General features: G+C 41.4%; 3 protein-coding genes across 11 annotated transcripts in view; 2 read left to right on the top strand and 1 right to left on the bottom strand.

The window, feature by feature from the left end:
- Positions 1 to 1,585, bottom strand: part of APAF1 (apoptotic peptidase activating factor 1) — an 88,532-nt gene extending 86,947 nt beyond the window's left edge. Inside the window, exons 1-2 of one of the 6 annotated variants that reach the window (XM_075934043.1) lie at positions 1,325 to 1,585; positions 963 to 1,028 (exon numbers count right to left, since the gene is read on the bottom strand). The gene's annotated coding sequence lies outside the window, so the exon portion shown is untranslated. Of the gene's footprint in view, positions 1 to 962; positions 1,029 to 1,070 lie in introns of all 6 variants that reach the window. The other 5 variants (XM_075934039.1, XM_075934030.1, XM_075934023.1 and 2 more) reach the window with 5 other exon arrangements.
- Positions 1,586 to 1,631: 46 nt separating this feature from the next.
- Positions 1,632 to 15,399, top strand: LOC142818169 (inhibitor of nuclear factor kappa-B kinase-interacting protein-like). 4 transcript variants are annotated; one of them, XM_075934060.1, is made up of 4 exons: positions 1,632 to 1,766; positions 3,410 to 3,636; positions 11,214 to 11,331; positions 14,123 to 15,399. In XM_075934060.1, the coding sequence occupies exons 2-4, from the start codon at positions 3,449 to 3,451 to the stop codon at positions 14,954 to 14,956; spliced, it is 1,140 nt and encodes a 379-aa protein (XP_075790175.1). In that variant the 5' UTR covers positions 1,632 to 1,766; positions 3,410 to 3,448; the 3' UTR covers positions 14,957 to 15,399. The 4 variants fall into 4 exon arrangements, with proteins under 4 accessions (XP_075790175.1, XP_075790181.1, XP_075790186.1 ...); XM_075934066.1 differs by having other exon boundaries at positions 1,638 to 1,766; positions 3,438 to 3,636; XM_075934071.1 differs by having other exon boundaries at positions 1,666 to 1,791; positions 3,438 to 3,636.
- Positions 14,835 to 24,301, top strand: LOC102451968 (inhibitor of nuclear factor kappa-B kinase-interacting protein). Its single transcript, XM_006118277.4, has 2 exons — positions 14,835 to 14,973; positions 23,041 to 24,301. Exon 2 carries the CDS (start codon positions 23,062 to 23,064, stop codon positions 23,794 to 23,796), a length of 735 nt encoding a protein of 244 aa, XP_006118339.2. The 5' UTR covers positions 14,835 to 14,973; positions 23,041 to 23,061; the 3' UTR covers positions 23,797 to 24,301.
- Positions 24,302 to 26,809: the final 2,508 nt, after the last annotated feature.

The following is a 26,809-nucleotide window of genomic DNA, read 5'->3' as shown; positions in this document are numbered from 1 at the left end:
CGCAGCCATTTGTCAAGCCCTGGTGATGTTAAAGGTTAAACAGTTAACTGGTTACTTGGTAAGCATTAGCTTCACTGCCATGCTTATCAGGTAACCAGTTTCTGCAAGGGAAATTAATTCTGCACATGCACAGTGGCACAAAATTCCCCCAAGAAATATGAAGCTTCTTCAGACTTCCTCTGAAACATTTGGCTCTGGTCACTTTCAATCAGAGACAGCAGTACAAAAGTAAATGAATCAGTGGTCTGCTCTGATCCAGACTGCTCTGGCAAGTTCTGTTTTCTTTTAGGATCCTCTGTACTAATACAATGTACCACTCTTTGGTTTTCAATACAAAGGAGTGTTTAAAATAAATCATTACAGTCCATAAATCAAAATGTTGGGCCTAATCTACTTATTTTAAGGAGTAATATAAAAACACAATTATGTCCCAAGTCTCCCCAATGAGACAGATCTCCCTATTACATCAGCCTTTAAGTAAGGAATCAGGCATGTACTAAACAGAACACAAAACTGTCCGATAAAGACAAAACAGTTCTTATTCATTCTCATGTATAATAAAGACACTGAAGGCAGCCAAAAACCCTATCAGTATATTCTTGCAAGTGACAACCACAAAGGTTAATTATATAATCTATTTATGAAGTACAGCGCCAGCTAAAATAAAACTAGGACTGAAAAAAACATCCAGCCAAGGAAAACTGTCTCCAAAATAAAAACAGAATTCAAATGCATTATCGAAAGTGGCACTGATGAGTCTTTCTACATTATCTCACATGATGGCAGCAACAGCTGTGTGATCTCCATGTAGCAGCAGCTCAGCAGGCAGAAACCGAACACTTGGGCTTGAAAACTGCCTATTTATTACTAGCACCTCCAGCCTCAAAAATCACAAAGGCGAGCTCCCAGGTATAGCTGAGCCACGCCGCAGCCTCAGCAAGCACGTGCCAGCGAGACCCTACCTCATTGCACTCCCGGGGGGTTGGGCGACGGCAGAAGCTCCGGCCACGCAGAGGGTCCGACGCCCCCTAGAGGCAAGTGGTGGAAATTAGACACGAAACTTTACGCACCGGACAACTTTCCCCGGCCGGGGGCCGCTCCCATGGGCGGGGGTCTCACAGCTCCGGCACCAATGGGAAAAAGAAGCTCGTGGGCTTCACACCCCCGCCGCACAAACCCTCTGCGCTAGAGCGGCAGCGAGTGAGGGAGGGGGGCTGGAAGGGAGACAGACACCTCCCCCCCCCCGCAGAGCCCGCGGCATTTCAGCGAGGCCCCCGCGCCTCCCCCCGCGCCGTTCTCCAGGGCCGTTGGGGCGCGCGGTTACCGGGCCGCGGCAGAAACCGGCAGCCAGCGCGGAGCAGGGTCTCGGGGAGGCCGGTCGCTAGCACGAGCCAGGTTCGGACCCTTCGCGGGTCTGAGTCAGGCTCGGCGCCGCTAGCGCGGGGAGAGGCGCCCCGCAACCAGCTGCCACTTCCTCCTTCCGCGAGGCTGGGCGGCGGCGCGGCTGGCAGGACAGACGCCTCCCGGCGAGCGGCCGCGCCGCTCACACCGCCCCCCAGCGCCCAGGACCGCGGAACAAAGCCACGGCCTCCTCCCGCCCCTCCCACCCTCAGCCGCTGGGCTCGCGCTGGCGCACAGCCGCCCACGCTGGGTGCCGGGGCGCGAGCGGCGGGGCAGGCGCCTGACGTGGCGCGCGCGAGCCCGCGAGGAGCGGCAGCAGGGCAGGAGTTTGAAGCGGAGGGTGGCGCGCCTGGCTCCAGCTGCAGGTACCGGGAACGGGCGCGCGACGGGGTGAGGCGATCGGGAGAGCGATGGCGGGGGGGGGGGCAGGGCTGCCGATGGGAGATCCTGAGGAGGTGACGGGCGGGGTGGCCGTTATTTGCGGGGCGCTGCTCAGCCCCCTGCGTGTGGCTGGGGGCGCCCCTCAGGCCGACGGGTTGCGTCCGCCTTAAAACGTTTTAAGTCGCCTTTAACATTCCTTCCGAAATTCGTTTTCCTTGGAGTTTTCCAGTGCTCCGCCCAAAGCAACTTTTAACGGCTTTAAAGAAAGTCGGGTCTGAGCGGTGGGGATCTTTTTTTTTGTTCATGCCTGATGCACTTCTTGGCGTTCGTGTTAATAACTCTCGTATCTTCTCAACCTTCATCTCATAGATGTTCATTTGGTCATACGGTAAAGCGTTGTGCGCCGCTAAATAGAGCGAGGACTATATTACGGTAGAATGCCTGTTGAACAATGAGATTTTGTTTATAATTTATTATTGTTTTGTCTCTTGTATTTACAGGGCAAGGATTCTTAAAGCTGTTAAAACTCCCTAAATAGTGCTTAATACAAAACAGGAAAAATAGCTGTTTTAAGTCATTTACATATATTTGCATTTGAAGGTTGAAAAATATAGTAACTAATGAACCTGGCTTTATGAACGGACATATTTTAAAAGTTATAATACAAACATTCACTCCCCCTCCCAAGGTGATTCACTATCCCAGGTTCTTTTCCCCTTTTCCGCTGTGAAAGACTCAACTGTAAAGCAACAGATTAGTTGCTCAAACATGAGAAATCGTGAAAGATAGTGTTGTCTTGGAAAAATGTTTTGTTTATTTTTCATATCTCTTTTAGGCATAGTAATCTTAAGAACATCTTGTAAACTCCAATTGCTTCTGCATCCTGAGTAGTTGAAAGTTTTCCTGGACAATTGCCATCGGCTTATGTGGAATCAGCTTTCTTTTTCTTTTTTTAAATTAAATCTATGGGCTTAGTGCTATGAAGAATTGGACCATTTCTTTGAAAGTTTGGAAGATGATGGTCATGTAATGGAAAACTGAATAGTTATGACAAATTCTTGAAAATGATTAATATAACTGAATAAATATCAAGCAATTAATGTTGAGTGCAGTTGCTTAAGTGCATTTTTGGGAATTCTCTGTGTTAACTTGGAAGGGTATGTCTGCACTTGCAACCTCTTCTGAGAGAGGAATGCAAATGAAGACATTCAAAATTGCAAATGAAGCCAGGATTTAAATATCCCATGCTTCATTTGCATATTCGCGTTATGGTGCTATTTTGAAATAGTGCTATTTCAAAATAACAGACGGTGTTAAGATGCGGTTATTTCAAGAGAAAACCCTTCTTCGAAATAACCCTTATTCCTCATACAATGACGTTTACCGATTATTTCGAGAGAAGGGTTTTCTCTTGAAATAACCGCATCTTAACAGTGGCTGTTATTTCAAAATAGTGCTATTTCGAAATACTGCCATAATGTGAATATGCAAATGAAGCGCGGGATATTTAAATCCCGGCTTCATTTGCAATTTCGAATGTCTTCATTTGCATCCCTCTCTCAAAAGAGGGTGCAAGTGTAGGCATACCCGAAGGAACTAAACAACTCATTTTGCTTTCTTTTGCTAGCTCTCTGCTTGCTTTCTGTTTCCTAAAGATATTCTTAAAATGTCTGATGTGAAGCAAAGAAAGAAACCTGTTCCTTCATCAAAGCATAACGAAGAACCACAGAAGCAGAGCAATTATGGAATGCTCTCTAATCCCAGAAGTGGAAGAAATAGCCCGAGTTCCTTTTGGATAGATTCGCGAACAGTCTTAAACCTACTTTCACTTTTTGCTTGTCTACTGCTGACCTGGTAAGTAATCCTTTAAAGGTAATTCTGGATATAGACTAGGGGTGTAAGCTCCTCTTTAACTTGCTAACTAGTTAAGCATATTGGTTAACCACTTACGGACACTTTCGGCACATGATAGCATAAATTATATGGTCATACAGGACATACCACACTAATACCAACCCTGGTACCTTCTTTTGCAACAAACCCGTTGCCAGCTTTGTCCACATATTCACTCTGCTAATACCATTATTGGACCTAACCAAGTGAGTTATAAGATCAAGAACACACATTCCTGCTCATCCAGAAATATAATGTATGGTATTGTGTACCGAAAGTGTCCGTTTGCTATATACATTGGCGAAGTGTCTGAGACGTTTGTTCAAAGAATCAATGCTCACAAAACAGAAATTATACAGGATCACAAAGAAAAAACAGTTTCTTGCCATTTCAACCAGAAAGAACATTGTCTCAATGACTTGATTACCTGCATCCTGCTTCAAAGACCTTTTCAGACCACACTTGAAAGAGAATCCTCTGAAGTGTCATTCATGCTTAAATTCGACACTTTACACCTAAGTTTAAACAAAGACATTAATTATCTTACACATTACAAAGATAGCTTCCCCAATTATCACCTCTAATATCATTAGCTCACAGACATTTACCTCTCCCCTCCCCCATCCCCGTTCTGTTCTGAAATGTGATTTGTCCTTTTCATATGTGTTCATTTTTTTTAATTGTATCCTTTGGTATATATGGTTGTGCCAATTTTCTTCCACTATTTGATTTGAAGAAGTGGGTAGAACCCATGAAAGCTCATCACCTAATAAACCATCTTGTTAGTCTTTAAAGTGCTACATAGTCCTGTTTTTTGTTTCATCTATTAAGGATGAGGCTTCCCAGTTAACCGGTTAAACCTTCACATCCCTAATATAGACAGTTTCACACTTTTAAATTTTACTTTCTCTGATTTTTTTTCCTTGTCACATACAATGGAATTGTATATGGCATTAGTAGACTAGTGTCCATTTCTGGTGTTTGCCATTTTAAAAAGATGTTGACAAACGGGAAGAGCTCCAAAAAGAGTCATCACAATGATTAGAGGTCTGGAAAACCTATCTTACTGTGGGAGACTACAGAAGTTCAATTTATTTAGATTAACAAAAAGGTTAGAAGGTGACTTGATCATGATGTCTAAGTAACTATATGTGGATAAGATTTCCAGTAGTGGAGAGTTTTTTAATCTAGTAAGCAAAGGTATTATAATGAGATCCAATGGCAGCAGGAAGGCAAAGCTGGAAATTGGACCTAGAAATAAGGCATTGTTTATTTTATTTACAGTGTTGGTAAAATAAAATAACTTACTTAGGGACATGGTGGATTCGTCACCACTTGAATTCTTTACATCAAAACTGGACATTTTTTCTAACAGATATGTTCTAGCTAGAAATTACAAACTGTATAATCTATGGGTGGAAGACTGGTCCCAGTGAAGTCAGTGGCAAAATTTCTACTTAAGTAGGAATAGAATTTCACTCAAATAATCATTGACTAGGTCACAGGATTGTCTGGATTAGAAGAATAAAAACTGTATAATTTTAGTTCATCTTAAATTGGCACATGTGGGATAGGTATAAATTACATTTTCTTAGTTTTTGCTCCAGACCTCAGTTTCAACAGTCCTTTATTACAGATGCTTTGGACTCAGTTCTCTCTTTAATTGCTGTATGTTGTTTTAATAGATCTCTGTTAAAAAAAATTCTTCTACTTAAATTGATCCCAAAAAGAGGATCCCTGGACTATCTGTACTTTTTCTATCTTGATTTGGGATTGAGATGTTAATAGCAAATTAAATTTATTTCACTGACAGTGCCCTCTCCGTTGTCTCCCATTTCATCCTATGGTGGTAGTGGTGGTTGCCTACATGCCATCAACTGCAATTTCATTGTATTAAGACTATAACATTTACACAGTGTCATACTCAAGGTACATTAATGTGTAGCTGTGTTTACCCTTGCCCTTTAACCTGGGATGCATTTTACACTGCTTTGCTGCTATAGCCTCCACTATGGACTGCTCTCAAACAGCCACTAACATGTAAGTTACTAACAGCTATGCCTGTGTGTGAACTGCAGCCAATCTACCACATCTTGACTCTTTATCAGTCTAAGCCCGTGGTCACCAACTGGTTGATCACGATCGACTGATAGGTTGTGAGGCCTCGACCAGTCAATCGCATGGTGTTTGAGCCCCGCCCACTTCCTCCCCACCCCCAAGAAGCCCCACTACCTACTTGCAGTGAAAGTGGAGGTAGTGCCGGCTTCCCGCAAGGTGGATGGAAGTCCTACAACTTCGCACCACTTCTGGGTGTTCCGGAAGAGTACTGGCTGCTCCCCTCCCTAAGTTCTTTGGCGTGCCGGGAACTTGCCTGGGGGAGTCCCCAGAGGAGGCACACAGGGGCTTCCCTGCGCTGCAGGAGGGGGTGTCGGCCCCAGAGTAGGCATGCGCGGGGGCTTTCCTTCTCTGCGGGGCGGGATGGAGGGGAGTCCTTGGAGGAGGCTGGGGAAGGGGACTCCCTGTCCCTCGCTGCAGAACCCTATCCCCTCCCCCCAGCATCCTGTCGCTCTCTCCTGTGCCCCACCTGCACCCTGTCCCCTGCTGCAGAACCCTGCCCCCACCCCAGCACCCTGTCCCCTGCTCCCACTGGCACCCTGTCCCCTACCCCGGCACCCTGTCCCCTGCTGCAGAACCCTGATCCCACCCCAGCACACTGTCCCCTGCCCCAGCACCCACTAGCACCCTTCCCCAGTACCATGTCCCCTGCTCCCACCAGCATAGTTGGGGCCACATTAGTGAGGCCTGGGGTCTTTTTGGGAGGAGGGTTTGGTTTTTTTTGGCATCTCCCTTGTGTGGCCCCAACCGACTTTTCTGTAGGTCAGTGACCCCCTGACTCAAAATAGGTTCCCTGCCCTTCGCATAAATAAAGACAATGCAGAAACTTTTTGTGTTTAACATAGTATTTTATTTAAAAATGAAGCCTGGCCAAAAAAAAAACCCAGTTGGGGCCACGCCCCCATCTGGCCACACTCCTGCACCTCCTAGATCTGAGCCTATCATACACTGAAACCCCCTGCCCTGAGCCCTCACATACCCCAACTCAAATTCCTGCATCCTCACAGCCATGAGCCTGTGACTTGCTTAGTACCTCAACCCTCCATCTTACCCCAATGCTCCCCAGCCTGGAGCTCCCCCCCTGAGCCAGCATCCCCTTCTCCACCTCCTCCTGCATCCAGATTTCCTCCCAGAGCTTGCACCTCTCACCCCTTCCCACATCCAAATCCCTCATTTCCACCCCAGAGCCCACACATCCTGTCTCAACCCAGTGAGGGAACGGCTAGACTGCAGGAGACATCCTGGAAAAACTCTTCCGCATCCAAGGATGCATTTGTTCTGCTTTTTTTTTAGTGGAAGAGCAAACATGCTCTTTCGGTAACCCCTATATTCCTCGTTCCACGAGGAATAAGGGGAATTCAAAAAGAAAGGGTTTTTCTAACATTTGGTCCAGTCTAGACAGGCCAAATGTTGGAAAAACCTCTTCCTACATAAGAATTGGGGAAAAAAGTGGCAGTGTAGAGTGTATAAGAGCTGGGGATAGCAAGTGATGGAGAGGAGAACAGAGAGGCCAGGGCTTCAAGGAAGGGGTGGGGTCTTTGGGAAAGGGTGGGGCAGTAGATCTTTGCTTGTTCTGAGATTTAAAAAGTGATCTTGGGTGTAAAAAGGTTGGAGACCACTGGTCTAAGCTATAGTACAAGGTCACCCCCGTTCATTCCTAATCTTACCCTCCCCCCCCTCCAAGAAATATATTTCCTGCATCATCTGGCCCTCTCCTGGACAATACAAGTATCATAAGTCTGTTATTTCTTTAAGATAAAAATATGATATCTTATTATTTCAAATAATTTGTCAGACACTTCATATTATACACAGCAGGGATGTTAGATAGCAGGTAATAGAACAGTCCAGTGGTTCCCAACCTTTTTTTATATCATGGACCAGCAAACCCATTCAGAAACTTTCAACAGACCGGTAACATTTTATTTGTATGTATGTGTGTGTATTATGCAAATAATGAATATGTAAATATGCAAATAAAATGTTACCTATCCGCCTAGCCCCAACCCAGCCTCTTACTTCCCAGTGCTTGACACCCTTTGACCCCCATCCCTATGCCATTTAACCCTTTAACTTCTGACCTCTATAGCCCATGCCCACACCATGACCCTACCCCACCCCCACACTCCCGAGAGCAAGGCTTCCCCCTCTAGGGAGCATAGCCATTGCTGCCGTGCAGGCAGAGGGAGCGGCCATTGGTGGCATGCACACTTATTCCTCCTTTGCTCCCCCTTCCCAAGCATGTTTCTCATCCCCATGAGTAGAGGTGGAGGGAGTATGGAGCCCCGACTGGGCCACCATCTTACCTGGGTAGGAGGTGGAAGGAAAGCGCTTCCTTCTCTGCCTGCTGCTCCCTCAGCCCCAGCACCGCCACCAAGCAAAATCAGCCACCATGAACAATTGTCTTCAGCTCCAGCAGCTGCTACTGCAGCCAGTGGTTCGTGAACCAACGGTTTGGAACTGCTCGGATAGTCGAGTAACCACATGAATTTTTATTGGTTACTCAACTTTCTACTGTCTCCGGGGACGGCAGCCAGTGCATTCCTGGCCCCACTCCCAAGGAGTCCCCTGCTATCTATCCCTTGCTGCTGCCTCTATTACAGGAGGCGGTCAGCAAGGGGAGCCAGTTAAAAAACCAGCTCTGTGCATACACCAGTTGCTTGCCACAACCTGTGCTGATGCCTCTGATAAGCATAAGCTTATCTGGTAGTCAATGGGAGAATCAACTACTCGTTCCTCCCTCCCTTTGCTCCCTCTCAGAGACGGTAAGGGGGAGAAACAGGAGCCAGTGCTGGAGGGAGCCAGCTTAAAAGAGGTAGCCAGGAGGGGATGCAACCTCTCTGCCTGCAGCTGCTGCAAACAAGAGCTACTGAACTCACTGCAAGCCAGGACAGAGCAGTCTGGGACATTGCGCCTCTGCATTTTAAATGTACAGTAAACTTCCGATAATCTGGCACCTTTAGGACCCAGGGGGTGCCGGATTATCAGATATGCCAGACTATCAGAAGGGGGGGACTATGAGGGGTCTGGAGTGGGGTGGGAGGGGATGCCACCCCAGACCCCTCATAGCCCCCCCTTACGATAGTCAGGCTCTGCCCCAGGAGTCCCTGATTCAGCCGCTGCTGGTCAGTTTCAGCAGCAGCTGAATCGGGGATGCCTGCAATAGAGCAGCTGGGGTGCTGCCGGGTTGGTCCTGCAGTGCCAAGGGGCGGCGCTACGGCACCAACCCAGTAGCACTCCGGTTGCTCTTGGGGACGCCTGGGACAGAGCAGCTGGGGTACTGCCCGGTTGGTCCCGTAGCGCTTCCCCTCGGGGCTGCGGGACCAACCCGGCAGCACTCCAGCTGCTCTGCCCCAGGAGTCCCCAAGAGCAGCTGGGGTGCTGCCGGGTTGGCCCTGCAGCCCCGAGGGGCAGCGCTACCAGACCAACCTAGCAGCACCCCAGCTGCTCTGCTCCCGGCTTCCCCGATTCAGCTGCCGGTCAGTTCCAGCAGCAGCTGAATGGGGGAAGCCTGTCCGGCTGCCCCAGCACTTCCGGGTTCCTGATGGTGCCGGACCATCAGGAGTCCCGGAGCATTGGATGCTGGACTAATGGAGTTTTACTGTAGTAAGAGCCCAGCAGCAGATAGAGGCAGCAGGGATGTAGAGGCAGACTTTCTCCTGCTTCTCCCCGCTCTTTGCTACCTCTGTATCAGAGGCAGCAAGGGGAGGAGGAAATAAGTAGTCAAGAAGATTAACCAATAAGCCTAGGTTTATTGGTTAATCATATACTCAATTACTCCTTTACATCCTTAGTACACATTGGATTAAATAAAACAGAAGAAGTTTATTAACTACAAATAGATACATTTTAAATGAAACGAAGTAATGAAGCATAAAAGTCAGAAATGGTTACAAGAAAAATGAAGATAAAATGCAACTAATGTCCAACTTTACAAACTAGGTTAAATTCAAACCATAGTTTTTTCTCATCACGTGCCCTCAATAGCCTTACTGGCCAAACTTATCAGGCCAGGACCGTTTCTTCTGTTTAATGGCTATTTTGTATATCTGTTCCTGTGCTGTGAATGGCTGTGGGCGGGAGGGGGCGGAAGGGAGTAGGGAATTTCTTGGGGCATTTCTTCTCCTTTATATAATGTCAGTCTCCATGTTGGAAAACATTTCCAGCTAAAATTCAGGACTTGGAGTACACTGCCGTCTTTTATGTTGATATAACTATCACTAAGGGGGTGGAAAATCATACTCCTGAGCAACACATTTAAATCAACTTAACTCCCAGTGTAGAGACATGTCCCATTGTGTCCATTAGAGTCCCTTTCTGAAGCCCTGCCCCAGCCATCCTAACTTTTTTTGTAAAAGAGAGCATTTGTCTCATTTGTGATGTGGAGGAATATGCAGAGAGTGAGCAGAGATGCCAGTACTCTGCAGGGGGGAGGCTGAGCTGGAGGGGAAAGGGAGGAAGTGCTCAAGTGAATGGGGGCAGGCAGGGCTCTAGCAATGAGAAGCAGCCTTCAAGCAGGGGGGCCAGCAGGGTTCAAGTGATAAGCGACAGCTGTGATTGGGAGTTTGGCAGATTCATGTTACCAGTAGAACAGTCCCATGCATGTAAGGTGATCTTCGGGAAATATGGTCACCTTAACATGTAAGGCTAGTCCATGCTGGTTTTCCCATCTCTTTGAACTCCCTTTGTTTTCCTTCCTGCTGTATGACTGTTTACTGAGCACACATTCTTTTGTTTGAGCCAGCTTTTTGCTATGTTTTGGAACATGTGCCAATTATACAGGGACATTTCAATTAACTTTTTTCTTTTTGTTTAAAATAAGTAATAGTTGAAAGAGCCTGAACTAAGAGCCTGTAGGATAAAATCTATTTATCCACAGAACTCGTACGTCACAGGCAGCAGAAATATAAGCATTCCCACAACACAACAGCAGTGGTTAAAATTAACACAAAATTAGAACTAGCTTGGCCCTCCCTGTGTCAGAGCTGCTAAATATAGTTTTGAGAAGGCAAATTATCTTGTTTTATTTAACTTGACCATCTAATCAGCTAACCACTTAGTGAAAAAAAATTTAAGGATTTCCTTTCCCGTGAAGGCACTTTTTGTTCAATATATTTACACTAAATCACAATGAAGTGGTTATGTAGCTTGGTGATAGCTGAGTAGAACACGCATACAATCTGTCTTTCACACACTTTCTTATTTTAAATGCTATTTTTGTCCATTTCCTTATTTTTTCCCTTTGGTAGTCTATCGTTCCAGTCCTAAAGTAGACCAAACTTAATAAGTCCTGTTCTTTTCTATGGGTCTGATCATGCATCAAGCTGTGTGAAGGTAGATACACTCATGTTGCTTCTTCCAGAATCAAGAGCTAAAACATTTAAAGCATGCAAATTATATATACTACTTTTTCATGATTGTAGGTTCCTATATCAGCAATCAGGCCAACTTGCTCACATGGAGAAAGAGTATCGTTTATTACAGCTGGAAGCTGGAAAATGCCAGAATATGGAAGATAAAGTTAATTTCATTTCTGAAAAGGTAATAATTGGAATTTAATTGGACAACCCATATTGAATATTAGCTAAAATGTATTAATTCATAATGATTTAGTCAAAGTTAAATTAGACCATTGTAAAATGTTTATTCAGTCATCTAAATGGCAGTTAATGGGACATTTTATTGGACATCAGATCCGCTTTTGGTTCTGTTCTGAACTCTTTTGTTTACTTGCTGTATAACTTTGGGCAAGTAATTTAACCTCTCTGTCTTAGTTTTCTAATGCTATAAAATGGAAATAAATATATTTAAACAGTTCTATAAAGTTGTTTTTCTGGATGAATGCTATGAAATGCTACATATTATTACATTTATGGTAGAATCACTAATAATAAAAAACTTTCTAAGACTATGTTGCTATATAATACTTACTTATTATGTAAGTAATAGCACACAGACAAATGTATGTTTATATTGAGATACCAGCATTGCTAAGGAAATACTGGCCTCATTGAAGTTAACTGCACAGCTCTCATCAACTTCAGTAAGGTCAGTGTTTCACCCTGTGGAAAATAGCTGAGTGAAAATGTTTCACATTATTTATATTTTTGTTTGTTGTTGATCTTTTCAGGACCTCTAATACTGTTTTCATTTGTAATTACATATAAAAAAGTGCTCACTTTTTTATTTCTAGAATATGTATGACTCTGCTTACAAGACTATTAATACGTCAAATACGGGACCTAAATTTGTCCATCCATTAATCATGCATGTTACAGAACTGTATTTTAATTCTTTCTTTACTAAAAGTCCTCCATGAAATTCATATGGCTTAATTTAGAAGTTTAGTTTTCCATGTAGTTTAGCTATATATTGTTTTAAAGAAAATTGACAGAAATTCTTGTATGGTAAATTGGTCTTGCTCCCACTTCAAACTGTCTTCTGTGTTACCAATTTTAAAATCTTAAAACAGCTGATTTTCAGCATTGTGTTCTTTTTCCATTCTACTGTTGTGTTGTGTTGTGTTGTGTTAGAAAAGTTAATATTATTCTAAAATCATTCTATGGTACAGATGATGATAGAAGCATAATACAGCTTGTGCCTATACTGCCATGTTAGCCCTAATCTTATAAAGTCACGCAGATAATTTAATTTGAAACTCTGTACACTTCAATCTAGACAGCTGACCTCAAACTTGGAATTCCTTTTTGTACATATATTGGATAAAATTCAATGATTTTTAAATGTTTTTATTTTATTTTATTTTGATATTTAAATTATAATATATTTTCTTTAAAAAATAAACCTGTTTACAATTCTGAATTTAATATGAAATATGTTAACATCTAACCTTATAATCTCTTACAATATTTAAATAAAATAGATATGCTAAATCCATCAGTCTCTATCAAAAATGTTGACTTTCTTTTTTGTATAAAGAGAGATCTCCCCCCCCCCCCCCCCCCAACACTTAATTTTTGAGTTTTACAAATATGGCACAATAGTTAAGAGCTTGTTTTGTTGATAAATATTTGTATTTGCTGTTGTGCATTCAGTTAAATTCCAGTTTCCATCCTAATGCAGCTGGACATAAATCATGAGTAAAAATATGACAGACTAGGTAAATAAACAATTTCATTCACCATTTTCTAAGTCTAAAATTGACAGTTAGCAAGAAACATAATTCCTTAAATAAATAAATATACGCTTTTAGCGCATACCCCCTAGTTAGTGGAAAAAAATATACCAAGTCTAGTATAAAGACTTAATTTAGTTGTAAATAAATGTATTAATGGTTATATCAACCAATGGTAATGCACCTGTCTTTAGAAAATAAAGGAAGTACACATGGAAAAGTTGATTAGAATCAGTTACTTAAATTAAGGCTTTTCACTTGGTGATTTAAATTTGGGCAGCATAATATCTTTACAAAAGAAAATCCTATTGAAGAAATTAAAACAAAGAGTTGTCTATCCAAGGAAAATTATTCATGATTTTCAGTATAATACATGCAAACTTACTCCTTCTCTGTTGTAAAGATTATTTCAGTTGTTTCTAAACTGAAATATTTTTATGTTCCTTCTGGAATTTCATTTGTGCTCTTCAGTTGGTCAAAGAGTATTACAAAGTTTTCCTATGCTCTCTGACTGAAATCGTGGAACCCACTGTAGTTAGTGGCAGAACTCCCATTGACTTTGCTGGGTTTAGGATTCCACCCTCTGTTTTCTTCCCTTAGTTTAGTGTATTGTTTTCATAGTGCTCTTATCTCCTGCTAGATTTCACAGGGAAGAGACACATTCGATTCTCTGTATGGTAGTGCATTGTGGTTGCCCTGTACCACTTGGTCTTTTGGTAATACTCTTAATTGAATGATTTAATTCTAGGTACCTGTAGTAATATTTTATTTGTAATTTGAAGGTATTTGTTCTAAGTTTGTTGCTCAATATCTTTACATATATGTTATGACAGTTTATGTTTTTATATAAATAGAAACTGAGGTCAAGATGATTTGAATGTAGTAATTCTGATGCTAAGTAACAAATTAACTGGATATACTAATTCCTAAGTAGTAATACACATGTGAAAACAGTCATAAAAATTCTCTAGTTTTTGCATGCCTGAAGCAACTGGAACAACAAGATTTTTAATATAAATTAATATAAATTATTAAACTAAATAGTAAGATTGGAAATGTGTCTCAAGTCAGAGGGAATTTCTCCAAGAGACTGACTGAGCCTTATGTATATATTATATTCCCACTTGTATAAAATAGAAGTGCTCTTCCAATCTAATATTAAGTAGACATGGACATTCTTTTGTGTTACAAATGCAGCTTGAGTCTTCCGAAAGTGTCCTGCAGGAAGCTACCTCATCCATCTCTATGGTGACCCAGTTTGAGCAGGAAGTGTCCACTCTCCGTAACATCATGCAGGACATTCAGACCAGTGAGCAGACATTCTCTGAAAAGATGCAAAGCATTAATGAGACATTCCAAAATGTTATGGACTCCTGGAAAAGAAGCCTGGATGAAATGAATGCAAACACTAGTAGTTTAAAATCTGAAGCAAAGTTCATACATACTGAAGTTATGGCCCAAATTAATACTGCTGATCAAAATATAAAGTCTCTTTCAGAAAGGTTAAAAGAATTGGAAGACAGTACACTAAGAAATATTAAAACATTAAAAAGACAGGAAGATGATGAGCTTTCTAGAGTTGAACAGCAGTTGGAGTTGGATACAAAGACAGTTGAAAAATTAGAAGAAGAGCAGAATGCTTTGTTAGCCAAAGACATAGATCTGAGTCAGCAGCTTACAGACTATGAACCGAAAATTGAGGAATGCAAGTCCCACTTGCCAATAGTTGAAAATGCCATTCAGTCCATTCTTAGAGTATCAAGTGAGCTGACCGGTATAGAGAAAAAGATGGAAGACTTGACGTTACAGATCTATACCATGGAAGATGAAATGCTGAAAACAGTGTCAAGTATAATGGAAATGCAAAAGGTTCTTGAAAGCATGCAGTATGACAACAACATTTTAAAACTGCAAAATGAAATAATTGTTTTAAAAGAAAAAGTATATGACATTACATTATCTTCAAACACAAGAGAAGTGCCTTTAGACTACAGTCTAGAAAATGAACAGAATGATGGTGGTGATAAATGAGTTCAGACTCAATTTAAGTATGTTACTTTATCAATATGGACAATATTTATAGCTCAGTTATGTTAATGTGTTTATAAACAAACAATGATAATCAAAAATAGTAGTCCAAAAAACTTTGAAAAATTGCAGAAGTTGTGTCATTGATTTTTATCAGCATTGTATCAGAGTTTATATTCCTAAACTTACCACAGAGGAAAAAAATAAAATGTAATGGGGTAAGAGGGACGGACAGACAGACAATTTTTTCATGTTTTATAATGATATTCTTTTTATTAAAATATTTCCATGAAAAAACGTGGATCTTAATTCAGAATTTGAAACACTGTATTTAAATTATTTTTTTCTTATTACAGCTTTTTGCAAAATTATAGTTCATACTCATGTATTAGTTGTATTGTAATATACGAAACATTAAATACCTGTTCCTGAACAGGTTATATGAATTGTAGTCTGATTCTAATGTATCATATTGATTATAAAAGTCAGTAGTTTCATAAATTTGGTTTCATTCAGTAAAATTAGATCATAATTGCATCTCTTTTGTGGGGACAAAATTTTGTTCTTGGTAAATGTAATGGAATTATTCCAGATTTACATGGGTGTTATTGAGAGCAAAGAATTTGATCTTTAGTCCATCCCCACTCTCCTATACTGGAGACCATAGTGGTGTACACAAATATGCCCCCAAATGAGCTGTAATTGTGATCTAATTGTATTTACTGGAATAATCCGAAAGTTTTCTTCTGATAAAACTTTAAAAATAGCGAATAATCTAGCAGCACCTTAAAGACTAACAAAACATGTAGATGGTGGTATGAGCTTTCAGGGCACAACTAATTTCTTCAGATGAATGGAGTTAATAAAGGTCCCGTTCCAAAATAAATAGGGGACGGAGGGGGATTTTCTTCTGTCGTCAGTTTAAATTCAGGAAGTGCTTTCTTTACAAGGACTCTTAGGCTAGGTCTACACTGGCGGCTTCTTGCATGAGTAATATGCAAATGAGGCTAAGCATAGAATATCGCTGAGCCTCATTTGCATACCTAATGAGCCACCATTTTTTTCCAGAAGAGGCTCTTGTGCAAGAAGGAGCGTCTACATTCTCCCTTCTTGCGAAAGAAAAACCCTCTTGCGCAATGCCGTTACACCTATTACTTGAGAGGACATAGCCTTAGATTTTGAGTCTGCACCTAACTAGTTTTCAAAAAATGCTAATTATTTATAATAATTATGCCTCAGTGGAAGAGTGTTGTGAGAGATTAGAAACATACCCACTTCACTTCCATTGAAGCATATATATTCTAATTATTTGTAATATAAACCCCAATACAGTTAGTTGTTTTCCAGTGTTCTGTGCTTGTGCAGCCACTCGAGCGATTCAAATGCTGCCTAACTCATTAGCACAGCCCCCACAGATAATTTTTTGTTTATACGGGTGGTGCACATTCTCCAATACCTCAGTGAACATAAAAATGTGTTCAGCACATAGGTGGAAAAGATTAGAAGGAACCGTGATGCTGACCCAAAAACCCTTTGCAGGGACAGCACTTTGAATTTAAACTGACAGCTCAAAAAGAGGACTTTCTGGATTATTGGTAATAAATTATGTACATTTAACAATTTCCTTATGCTGGTCTAAATTCCCCTCTGAAATACATAAGTACAAGCCCCGTAAACACAGTATAAATGAGAGGAGAACATGATCTCTTCTCCTGGTGACAGGTAATCTTTGAAAAGGCCAGATTGCAATGCAAAATATACAACTTTTGCTAAGATCTCCATTAAGATATTGTTTGTTGATAGATTATACAACAGTTAATCTTGACATTTCTCTCTCCTTCATTTCCTTGGCCACATGCAATTGGCCTCCTCACTTACTGTAGTTGACATTCTCAAGATCATTGTGACAAATTGTGCCACCCCTGTTCACACTGAATAGCTCCATTCTGTAGGAAAGTCTCACTGAAGTCTGTGGGTTTAGTTGTGGAGTTAAGATGTTTCCCAACCTGAGTATAACATTATTGTCAATAACCTTCCATCATTTCAATTTTTGTGAATTTGCTAGCATCACTTCCTTTTCGGGGTTAACATATCTTCCCTCAAACATCTCATAAATCTCCATTTCCCACTTATACCTGCCTAACATTCAGAAACAGACTACTTTTGTTACTGATTTTTCCCTGCCCTTTATTACTTACATTTGTTGCTAGATAGGGATCCAACTTTTCATTAAAAACAAAAATTCAAAATTATTAATTCTAAGGCAATTTATATTTCCTAAATTTAAAAGACATTAGTTTTCTCCAATTATTAATCCCTTTTCATGTCAGTATTACCAGATTTTTGTCCTTATACAAGACAATTAATCTTGGTGCTAATCACACTTAATCACACTACAATCCATCTAAAAAAATCCTTTTGAATGGCACATTAGTAGGCCTAAAGAAATGTGACTTCCAATATAAATTCTTGTATTTCAAAGTTAAAACACAACTAATATAGCAGCTATCAGGTGGGTAAAACAAGACTATTCAAGCTTTGCTCAATCAAGAGCTGCACTGGCAGCCTGTTAGAACCAGAGAGCTATGCCTGATTTATGTGAAGTGCATTGTAACCATCATTATTTTCAGTGTAGAAATGTAACCTTCACAGATCTGTTTAGATCAAACTGGTGCACTACACATGAGGACTTGTAATCTGCAAAAGCCTTCTATATTGAAGATGAGGGCAGGTGTAGTCTGAATTTTAAACCTCAAAAGTATGTCTCTACTGCAGTAGGGATGTAAAGGACTAGTCACTTCCCCCCGCCTTGCTGCCTCTGTCAGAAAGAGGCAGCAAGGGAGGGTGAGGAGAAGAGAGAGTACTTCAAAGCGGCAATGCCGCATGCAGCCTGGGGCCAGCTGGGATATCTCCAGGCTGCACACAGCATTTCAAAGCGGCAGCACCGCATGGAGCCCAGGATCAGCTGGGGAGTCCCCAGCTGAACCTGGGCTCCATAAAGTGCTCTCGCCTTTGAAGACAAGGCGCTCTATTGACTAATGAAATACTTGATGCAAAATGCATCAACTATTCAATTAGTCAGTTACTCGCAATTGAACAGTCCTATACTGCAGCTGACTCAGTTTTGCAGGGTTCTGGCTAAAGGGGTGTTTAATTGCAATGTAGACATTTGGGCTTGGGCTGGAGCCCAGGATAGGGTCCTACATCTCCAGTGCCAGCCTTAGCCTAAATTGCTATTAAACACTGCCTTAGCCTGAACCCTGCAAGCCTGTTTCAGCTGGCACAGGCCCACTGTAGACTTTTAATTGCTGCACAGGCATGCCTAAAGTCACATACTTGGTTTGCAAACTAGGAATAATTGATTAATCGATAAGAATTCATAGGGTTACTCAATTATTCTACAGTCCCTGTGGGTGGGGCTGGCAGCCAGTGTGCTCCAGCCCGGCTCCCGAAGAGCCCCCTGCCGTTCTGCAGTGTGGTGTGCCGAATGGGAGCTGGTCCATGAGGGGAACCAGTTTAAAAAACAGCTCTCCTCTCAGACCAGCTGCCTGTTGCCCTACACTGCTACCTCTGATACAGAGGCAGTAGCGCAGCAGCCTCTGTCGGAGGTGTGGGAGGGTTTCTGAGCTCTAGGCTCAAGCTAGAACTGAGCTGCACTGCCTGCCCACCTGGCTCCTAATGCACTTTACATTCAGAGCCACAGCAGGGATAGGTCCCAGATCCAGCACAACCAGAACTGATTAGGCTGCTAACCTGCCTGCTAAAAATTTATTGGCAGGGGGCTGGGAAGCAGGGGGAGGAAATGCTTGTAGTCTAAAACATTAACCAATAAGTTTTTGCTTATCAGTTAATCACCTTCACTATGGCTATGTCTACATTACAAGATTTTTGCGCAAAAACTAGAGGAGTGTCCTCCGCTACCTCAAAAGTGTTTTTGCGCAAAAAAAAATACAGTAAATCAACAGGACAGAGGGCTTTTGCTGATAGTTATTCCTCTCCCTATGAGTAATAACTCCTTTTTGCACTACAGTTCTTGCGCAAAAAGGCATATGTGGATGCTCCGCAGGGGTTTCTTGTGCAAAAAGAGCCTATCAGAAAAAGCACAGGTGCTCTGTGGATGGCCATCAGAGCTTTCTTGCGCAAGAGCGTCCATGCAGCGTGGATGCTCTCTTGTGAAAAAGCACATCACTTTTGTGATGCGCTTTTGAGGTGTGGACACACTTTTGCACAAAAAGCTTTTGAGGAAGATCTCTTCTGCAAAAAGCTTCTTGTGCAAAAACCTTACAGTATAAACTGTATTTTTGGCTATTCCTGATTTAAGACTGGTCCAAAGTAATGATTTTGTGAGCTGCATATGCCCATTAAATTCAGCAGATTAACTCTGCATAAAATTGTTCTCGTCTCAATTTTCACGTATTTATTTATTTTACTTAGCAGATTAAAATAATCTCTAATAAACAATTATAGCTATATTAATCCTATTTGTCCCTTAATAGACAAAATGTACCTCAGTGACACTTCTATATCTATTTACTTTTTTATTCAACAAAGGTGTGTTCTCATTTTTCTGCCTCAAGTGGCACAAAGTCTGCTTGGCTATCTAGATTGTTTTTCTCTTGATTAACATTTTATGGATAATAATTTTTTGTAACACGTTTTAATACTTTTCATAAGTTTGGGGGTTTTTTAACTTAGAATTTTCACTTTTATATAATAGGTGTTGGTTAACAGTAAGGACTGAGATCCCACTTTTACCATCTTTAGACTGTAGGTCTGGATCAATCCAAATTCCATTGCAGGCTAGATAGAATATACAGTTGAACAAATAGTAGTGAGCATTGTGTGTTACGAAGTTCTTAAGCCAGTAAACCAATAAAGTTGCCTGAAAATCTTAAATTTGGGAACCACAGGCTGTATTAAATGATCCTATGTTCACCGGGGATAGCTAGGACTCTTAAGTAGAAGTGAAATTTTGCCTGCACTGAATCAATGGGAGTTTTGCCATTGGCTTGAGTGTAGCTAGAATTTCACATTAGGCCTTTTCAGTCTAAGTATGAATTTGTGAAAATGAGATGGTAATTACAACCAAACTAGACTTTTGTCCCCCAGGGAAAAGTATGTGAAATAGTTTATTGGGGTGAAATGGTGTAATCCTGGCATGGGTTCACTAAGAATGAATCATGTCCTATAAATGTGATCAGTTTAATAGAAGGAACAACAGAGTGGAGTACTAGCTGTAAATTTCAGCTTGGAGTTTAATCACACAAGCAGTTGTTGAACAAGATATTAAATGTGATGTAAATAAAGTTAAAAACAATGTCAGCATCAGTGCTAAAAAAGTGATCTGGATCAAAAAGTAGTTGGCAGACAGCAGTGAGAATTATACACAGGGACCAAATCCCTAAATTAAAATTAACAATAATTGAATTAGATAAAATAAATTTGAAACAGTAATTTTTAATTCAAAAGAAACCATTTGAATGTTTTCCTGTGCATCTAAGTTCCAGAAGGGTATAATAGCAGGTGTTACAAGTTTGAAAACAAAACTCATTTGGAGCTATAACAGAATGTCATGACTCTTCCCAAAGTACAATCTTAAGGTCAACTTCTAGAGATGTTTACTGTTCTCTTCCAATCTGTGTTATTCCTTTAGGTTATAAGCTCTTCAGAACAGACACCTTCATTCTTTGTCACAGTTAATAAATTGTATATGCTGTATGCAGTGTTGTGCCATCAACAACTTTATATTGTACAAGCTACATAACTTGTGCTACAAAATACTAATGCACAAGTACTTTAAAATTTATGTACACAAATATCTTGGGCCCCAAACTTCCTTTTGTACAACTATCAGCATTAAGGGGGACCCAGCTGTTTTTAATACCAATACTCCATTGAGCCCATAAATAAGAATCTAGCACATATGGTATCTTGTCCATTTTTACATGTTTGAAAGAGATGGTTAATAGAAAATGATATATAGTCAATTGCCTTGATAAAGAGTCATTATAAATAAAAATGTCTGTTTACTCTAAGTCCGTGGTCCCCAACACGGTGCCCGCGGGCGCCATGGCGCCCGCGGGGGCATTTCTCTGCGCCCGCCAAGTGCTCAGGGCTGGCCTGGCCCCGGGCACGTGGCGCATGTGCGGTTCCGGAGCCGCCCTGGGCGCGTGGCACACGGTGAGCGCCGGCCCCGGGGGCGCTGCGGATTCACCCCCTGCGGCGCATGGGGGGGAGAGAGCGCCGGTGCAGCGACCGAAACACTAACTTTACACCGGCCCCGGGCGCGCGGCACTTGGGGGAGGTGGGGAGAGAGCGCCAGCGCCGGGTGCGCGGCGCTTGATGGAAGAGCGCTGGCCCCCGGAATGCGGCTATGGGGGGGCTCCGCCCCCGCCTCCCCCCCAGCGCCTGGCAGGCGAACGGCCACGCCCCCTGGCGCCCGGCAACCCCAAAAGGTTGGGGACCACTGCTCTAAGTGCATACTGTTTTTGTTAGAGGGAGTCATTTTCTACTGCTACATTGTAATGTTGGGGAGTTATATTTTGTTACCATTTTAAAAGACAGATCCCATTTTGATGGAGGAAAAGGTGACCAAAGAAAGTCTCAACGTATAAACTATTATATTGTTTTAAAAAAAGTTGATAAGGACAAGCACAAAATTGAATGCAAGGTTTTGTCTAAAATTTATTTGTGTAGACTACCAGATGGTGACAAAATGACCTTCACGTACTCATGTGAAATCATAAATTGGCAAAATAAAACCTCAAATCTTCACAGTCATTGATGTCTTCAAATGAACATCAACTTTGTCTATGACTTTGGCAGTGGGAGGACATACTCAGGCTGCCAACAGACCAGTCAAGATGCTAAAACCATAGACAGCATCTCATATCAGCTCCTACACTCCCTAGTGTGTTCCAGTATATCCGTTCTGTTCTTTCTCATCTTCCTTTTGCCATCTGTTGTTTCCAAACTTTGCAGGTTTTGGAATTAATTTAACGTTATGATTTCACCTTCCTAAGCTACATTGTAGATGGAGCTTGGTCCTGCCTTGAGGGCGGGGGGCTGGACTCGATGACCTCTCGAGGTCCCTTCCAGTCCTATTATTCTATGATTCTATGGTATGTTGTGATAGTAACTAGCTCTGTTTCTCAGCATGAAGAAAAACTAGTGGTAGGAGACCAGAGCATTTCCTCTTGTACTGGAGAACTATAGTCTAGAAACTAAAGTATATCTGTTTGTAATCAACATGTCTTCATACTGTGTCCTGCCTCACCCACAACAAATAAAGCAGTACCAAGCAGAATGTTTTCCTTTCTTATCTGATCAAGTGCATGTTTGTCTGAAGAGTAGGAATAGACGTTTTAAAAAAAAACTCTTAAGACAAAACCCAAGAGTGGATTGAATCTTCTCTCATTAAGATAGTGTGAGAGCAGGAAACTGCTTTCTTTCCCCTCTGAAAGATTTTGCTGAATATAGTTTAAAAATTTGCTCCAAATGAATAATCATTTAACTTTTCAAGTTATTAAATGTTATTTTTTTGTACTTTTTGATGTGTATGTAAATAAATGTTCAAAAGAATGTTTATGCAGTCTTTGCTGTAATAAGAACAGGACAGAGTCCCTTTACAGAACATTCATGGATCACAATTATTTTAAATCGACCTCTTCTAAAAGATACGCTATAACTCAAATAGAAATTATGGGCTTAATGCAGAAATTACTAGGTATGGGTCTCTGATCCATGCTATGCCGGAGGTCAGAGCAGAAATTCATCCTGGTCCCTTCCAGCCTTAAAAAAAATTATGAATCTATGTTGTAACAGTAAAAGGAGAATTCTAGTATTACATGTGAATCTGTTGCCTATACTTATGTAGAAAAATTGAGTTAATGGGTGAAAGTCTGGGACAAACGCATTGTGGCAGAAATACTGTTCTTTAAAGACCGAGATCCCTGGGTCCATCACTAATGTTTAAGATCTCAGAACAGAAAGATTTCAGGAAAACTTAATTGCCGTTTAGCTGTGAACTTATTCATTAAAAACTTGTGCTTATTTTGTGAAATACTTTTTTTTGTATCTCCCTCTAGTGTGAAAAGACTCAAGACTTAATGGAACAACTGGAAGCTCTTCAGAAAATTTCTCATGTTAAACATCTGCAAGAGGATCTCTCTGGCATGAAAACATGGTCTAAGAGTACAATCCAAAAAAAAGAAGAATTGCAGAAGAATTTAACAACTGTTTTTCATGCAGTTGAAAAAGTTGAGCAGAGTACAGCTTTGATAGCAAAAGATGTATCTCTAAAGATTGCAACAGTAAAAACTGACATAAGACGCATTTCAGGTCTAGTGTCAGATATGACCTTACTGACTGATTCCCTGCAAGCTCTAGAAGATAAAGTCAATAAAGCTGAAAAGAAGACTGTACAAAATATAGGTGATCTGCTAACAAGTAGCATTGACCGTACTACAAAGCTACGAAGTTTTGCCTCTGATAACTCAAAAAGAATTGAGCAAATTAAAATCATATTGTCTGACTTGAGAGATGATTTCAGCAAACATTCAGACAGACTTTTAAACCTGGAAAGCAACAGAGCAAAAGTTCTGAAGACAGTTACATTTGCAAATGATTTAAAACCCAAGGTGTACAACTTAAAGAAAGATTTTGCCCGTTTGGAACCTTTGATAAATGAACTAACATTAAGAATAGGAAGGTTGGTTGATGATCTGTTACAAAGAGAGAAAGAAATTGTTTTCTTGAATGAAAAACTGTCCAATTTAACTAAAGTTCAGACTGAGATCAAGGATATGAAAGATGAAATAACCAAGATGTTAGATGTGAATTAATTACTTAATCTATAGACTGCATGAAACACAGTAGTAGCATTTGAAAAGTGATAATCTAGTCAAGCATGGTACTAAGACACTGAAAGAGAGGTTTAATTAAAGGCTTCTTTTCAAAGCATACTGAAACAAAATTGGAGGCCAATCCTCCTTTTAAAGGAGAATTTTGTCACAATTCAGGTGATAAAGAGCCTGATCCAGGTCACTATTAGAAAAGCAGAATGTTTTCATGAATTATTCGTTTTGTAGAACTGAAGTAGACTATTTTACACACTTTTAAACATGTAAATATTTTATTTAATTTCTATTTTTGTTCTTACCTATAAGTTTGCTTTCTTAGCTCAGGTAGGCCTTCAGATTGACAGGTGGGTCTTCAGGCTTCCTTACTGCTTTGAAGTTGAATAAAATTGTGGATTCCGGATGCAGTCCTAAACATAAGTTCACAAAACTGCATCTGCATTTCATGTTCCTCTCTCAAATAAATACCTACCCCAAGTTTTTCCCAGTATGTGGGGTTTTGTTTTTATTTTACATCTATCATTTTGTCATGGATACAGAAGACAGCAATGACTAGAAATAGTGTTATCTTTGAAAATGGAAATTTGTCAGAAATTTTCCATGTTAAATGCAAAGTATTATAATTGTCAAGCTAAATGGAATCCTTTATTCAGGACTGCAGTCACAATATGTATGGTGGAGCTGTAGAAATTCTTTCTACAGCAAAGCAAAACGCTGTGGGGACAGTGTAATGAAAGAGGTACTAACTACCCCTAACAGAAGGTCCTCATTCCAATGTCTTTGGGTTCCCTGTGCAAGGTGCCTCTACTGTTCATTTGTCCCCTTCATGCACTGATGATCACTTGGTCTGTAAAGAGGGCTATCTGGGTAGCCCTCTGCACGCCAGAGCTCCCAGCCCTGCTAGGCAGCCACATGCCAGTAGGGTTGCCATATAGTTTAACCAAAAATACCACACACACACACACACACACACACACAAAACACCAGGGAAAAAATTCTTTGGGGGGAGGGGGGGCAAAGTTGTTGAGCAAAATAAATAAATAAATAAACCCTGAGAGTTAAGCAAAAAAAATAAAATAAAACAGCATGGCCCCTTTTAAGTGCATGCAGGATAGGAAAAGTTGAGCACTAAGACCCAGGGAAGGCATTGCTTCCCCCTGCTTCAGGTCTTTAGGCTTTTTGCCAGCAGCCATCTTGTTTTCTTGGTTGAGCCAGAAGGCAGCTTCCCTGTGGAACCAGGTAGGCATGGGAATTGGAGGCTGGGCCCAGTTGCTGAGTGTGTCGTAGGGTTGCCAGGTGTCTGGTATTTTCACCTCCAAGCAAGGGAAAAAATTAAAAAATACCGGACATTTTAGGTGTCCGGTATTTTCCTGTATTTTTTACCGGACAGGAAGTGGAAATACCGGACTGAGTCAATACCGGACACCTGGCAATCCTACATGCCAGGTCTTCCAACCCCACTAGGCAGTCCTGCTGCCACGCACTGGGTGGCTCCGTCATCAGCTCTCTATGGGCAGCCCCCTGCCCTGCCAGCTCCACAGGGATCCTTATTGCTGGCCTTCCAACCAGGACTCTAGTCTGGCAACATCCATGGTAGACCATGGATGTTGCCAGGCCAGAGAATCCTGGTTAAGAGAGTTTCAGTCTCTACTAATACAGATAGGATCAAAGCACTTGATATCCAAAATATCCTTGAAACAACTGGTAAATATAAAATATGTGGGTGTATTTGATTTTGGAGGAGTTCCCATCTGTGGGTTTCTTGTGCTGTGTTTGGTTGTTTCCTTTATAAAACCAATTGTACAAATGGAAATCACTACCCAATGAAAGCTACTACAGCCTGTCTTCGACTTATGAACCAGTTACGAACCAAGCAATTGGTCGTAACTCGGTTTGTTCGTAAGTCAGACCCATTGAGTAACACATGACCACGCTGTTTGTAAGCGTGGATCGTGTTTGTAACTCGGGGTCCGCCATTTATGACATTTTTGGTCTTAACTGCAAAGGGTCGTAAGTCGACCGTTCGCAACTCGGGGACTGGCTGTACTATGACCACTGGAGTGCATCAATGTCGTAAAGGAATTTTAATTTATTTTAATGTATTTAAGACTATCACTCTTAAGAAGAGACATTCCAAAAGAAAAAGATCCTTGGCTCACATCAGGAAATTAAAATAGGGTATTACTACCTACATTGGCTCGATCAGGTTATGTTGTAAAAATCAAGTAAATTCTTCAGAGTCATCAGAAGAGGGGTGGCAGCTATGTCTACACTGGTGGCTTCTTGCACAAGAACAGCTGTTCTTGCGCAAAAACTTGGGTGTCTACACTGCACGCGTGTGCTTGTGCAAGTAAATTTACAGTCTAACGTCGGAATACAGGGCTTCTTCCGGAAGAGTTATTCCTCTCCCCATGAGGAATAAGCCCTCTTGCGCAAGAGTTCTTCCACAAGAGGGCAGTGTAGACAGGCAACATGAATTTCTTGCACTAGAAACCCCTATGGTTAAAATGGCCATCAGGGCTTTCTTGTGCAAGAGAGCGTCCACACTGCCACAGATGCTCTTGTGCAAAAGCACATGCCAGTGTAGACGTGCTCTTGTGGAAGACATTTTGCGCAAGAATTCTTCCGCAAAAGTCATTGCTCAAGAAACTGCCAGTATAGACGTAGCCTATGAGTATAGTGAAACCTGAGTTGTGACTTTCTGAAAGAAAAACAGGGTGCTTAGTATAAGTAATCTTTAAAAGTTGATCAAAAATTTAGAAGCCATGATAATTTTGTCAAGTGGTTGCTCAAAGCAAAGGAATGCCTCAGGCTCTGCTATTTATGCATTTTTTATTATAGTGGTTCTCAAATTGTGGGTCAGAACCCCAGAGCAGGTCATGACCTTGTTTTAATGGGGTTGCCAGGACTGGCATTAGACAAGCTGGGACCTGGGTCTGAAGCCTGAACCACATCACACATGATGGAAGCTGAAGCCCTTTGGCTTTGTCCCCCTGCC

The sequence above is a fragment of the Pelodiscus sinensis genome, chromosome 1 (assembly GCF_049634645.1).
Source record: "Pelodiscus sinensis isolate JC-2024 chromosome 1, ASM4963464v1, whole genome shotgun sequence".
Taxonomy (NCBI): domain Eukaryota; kingdom Metazoa; phylum Chordata; order Testudines; family Trionychidae; genus Pelodiscus; species Pelodiscus sinensis.
Note: the sequence above shows the minus strand (reverse complement) of the source record. Positions and strands in the feature narration are given on the sequence as shown.

What these genes read in the sequence shown, in the direction of transcription:
- LOC142818169 (XM_075934050.1), top strand. An exon ending in GCTTGTCTACTGCTGACCTG is followed by an intron (nt 3,637 to 11,213) that starts GTAAGTAATCCT and finishes TCATGATTGTAG; the next exon opens with GTTCCTATATCAGCAATCAG. An exon ending in TTAATTTCATTTCTGAAAAG is followed by an intron (nt 11,332 to 14,122) that starts GTAATAATTGGA and finishes TTACAAATGCAG; the next exon opens with CTTGAGTCTTCCGAAAGTGT.
- LOC102451968 (XM_006118277.4), top strand. Translation starts at nt 23,062, where the DNA reads ATGGAACAACTGGAAGCTCTTCAGAAAATTTCTCATGTTAAACATCTG.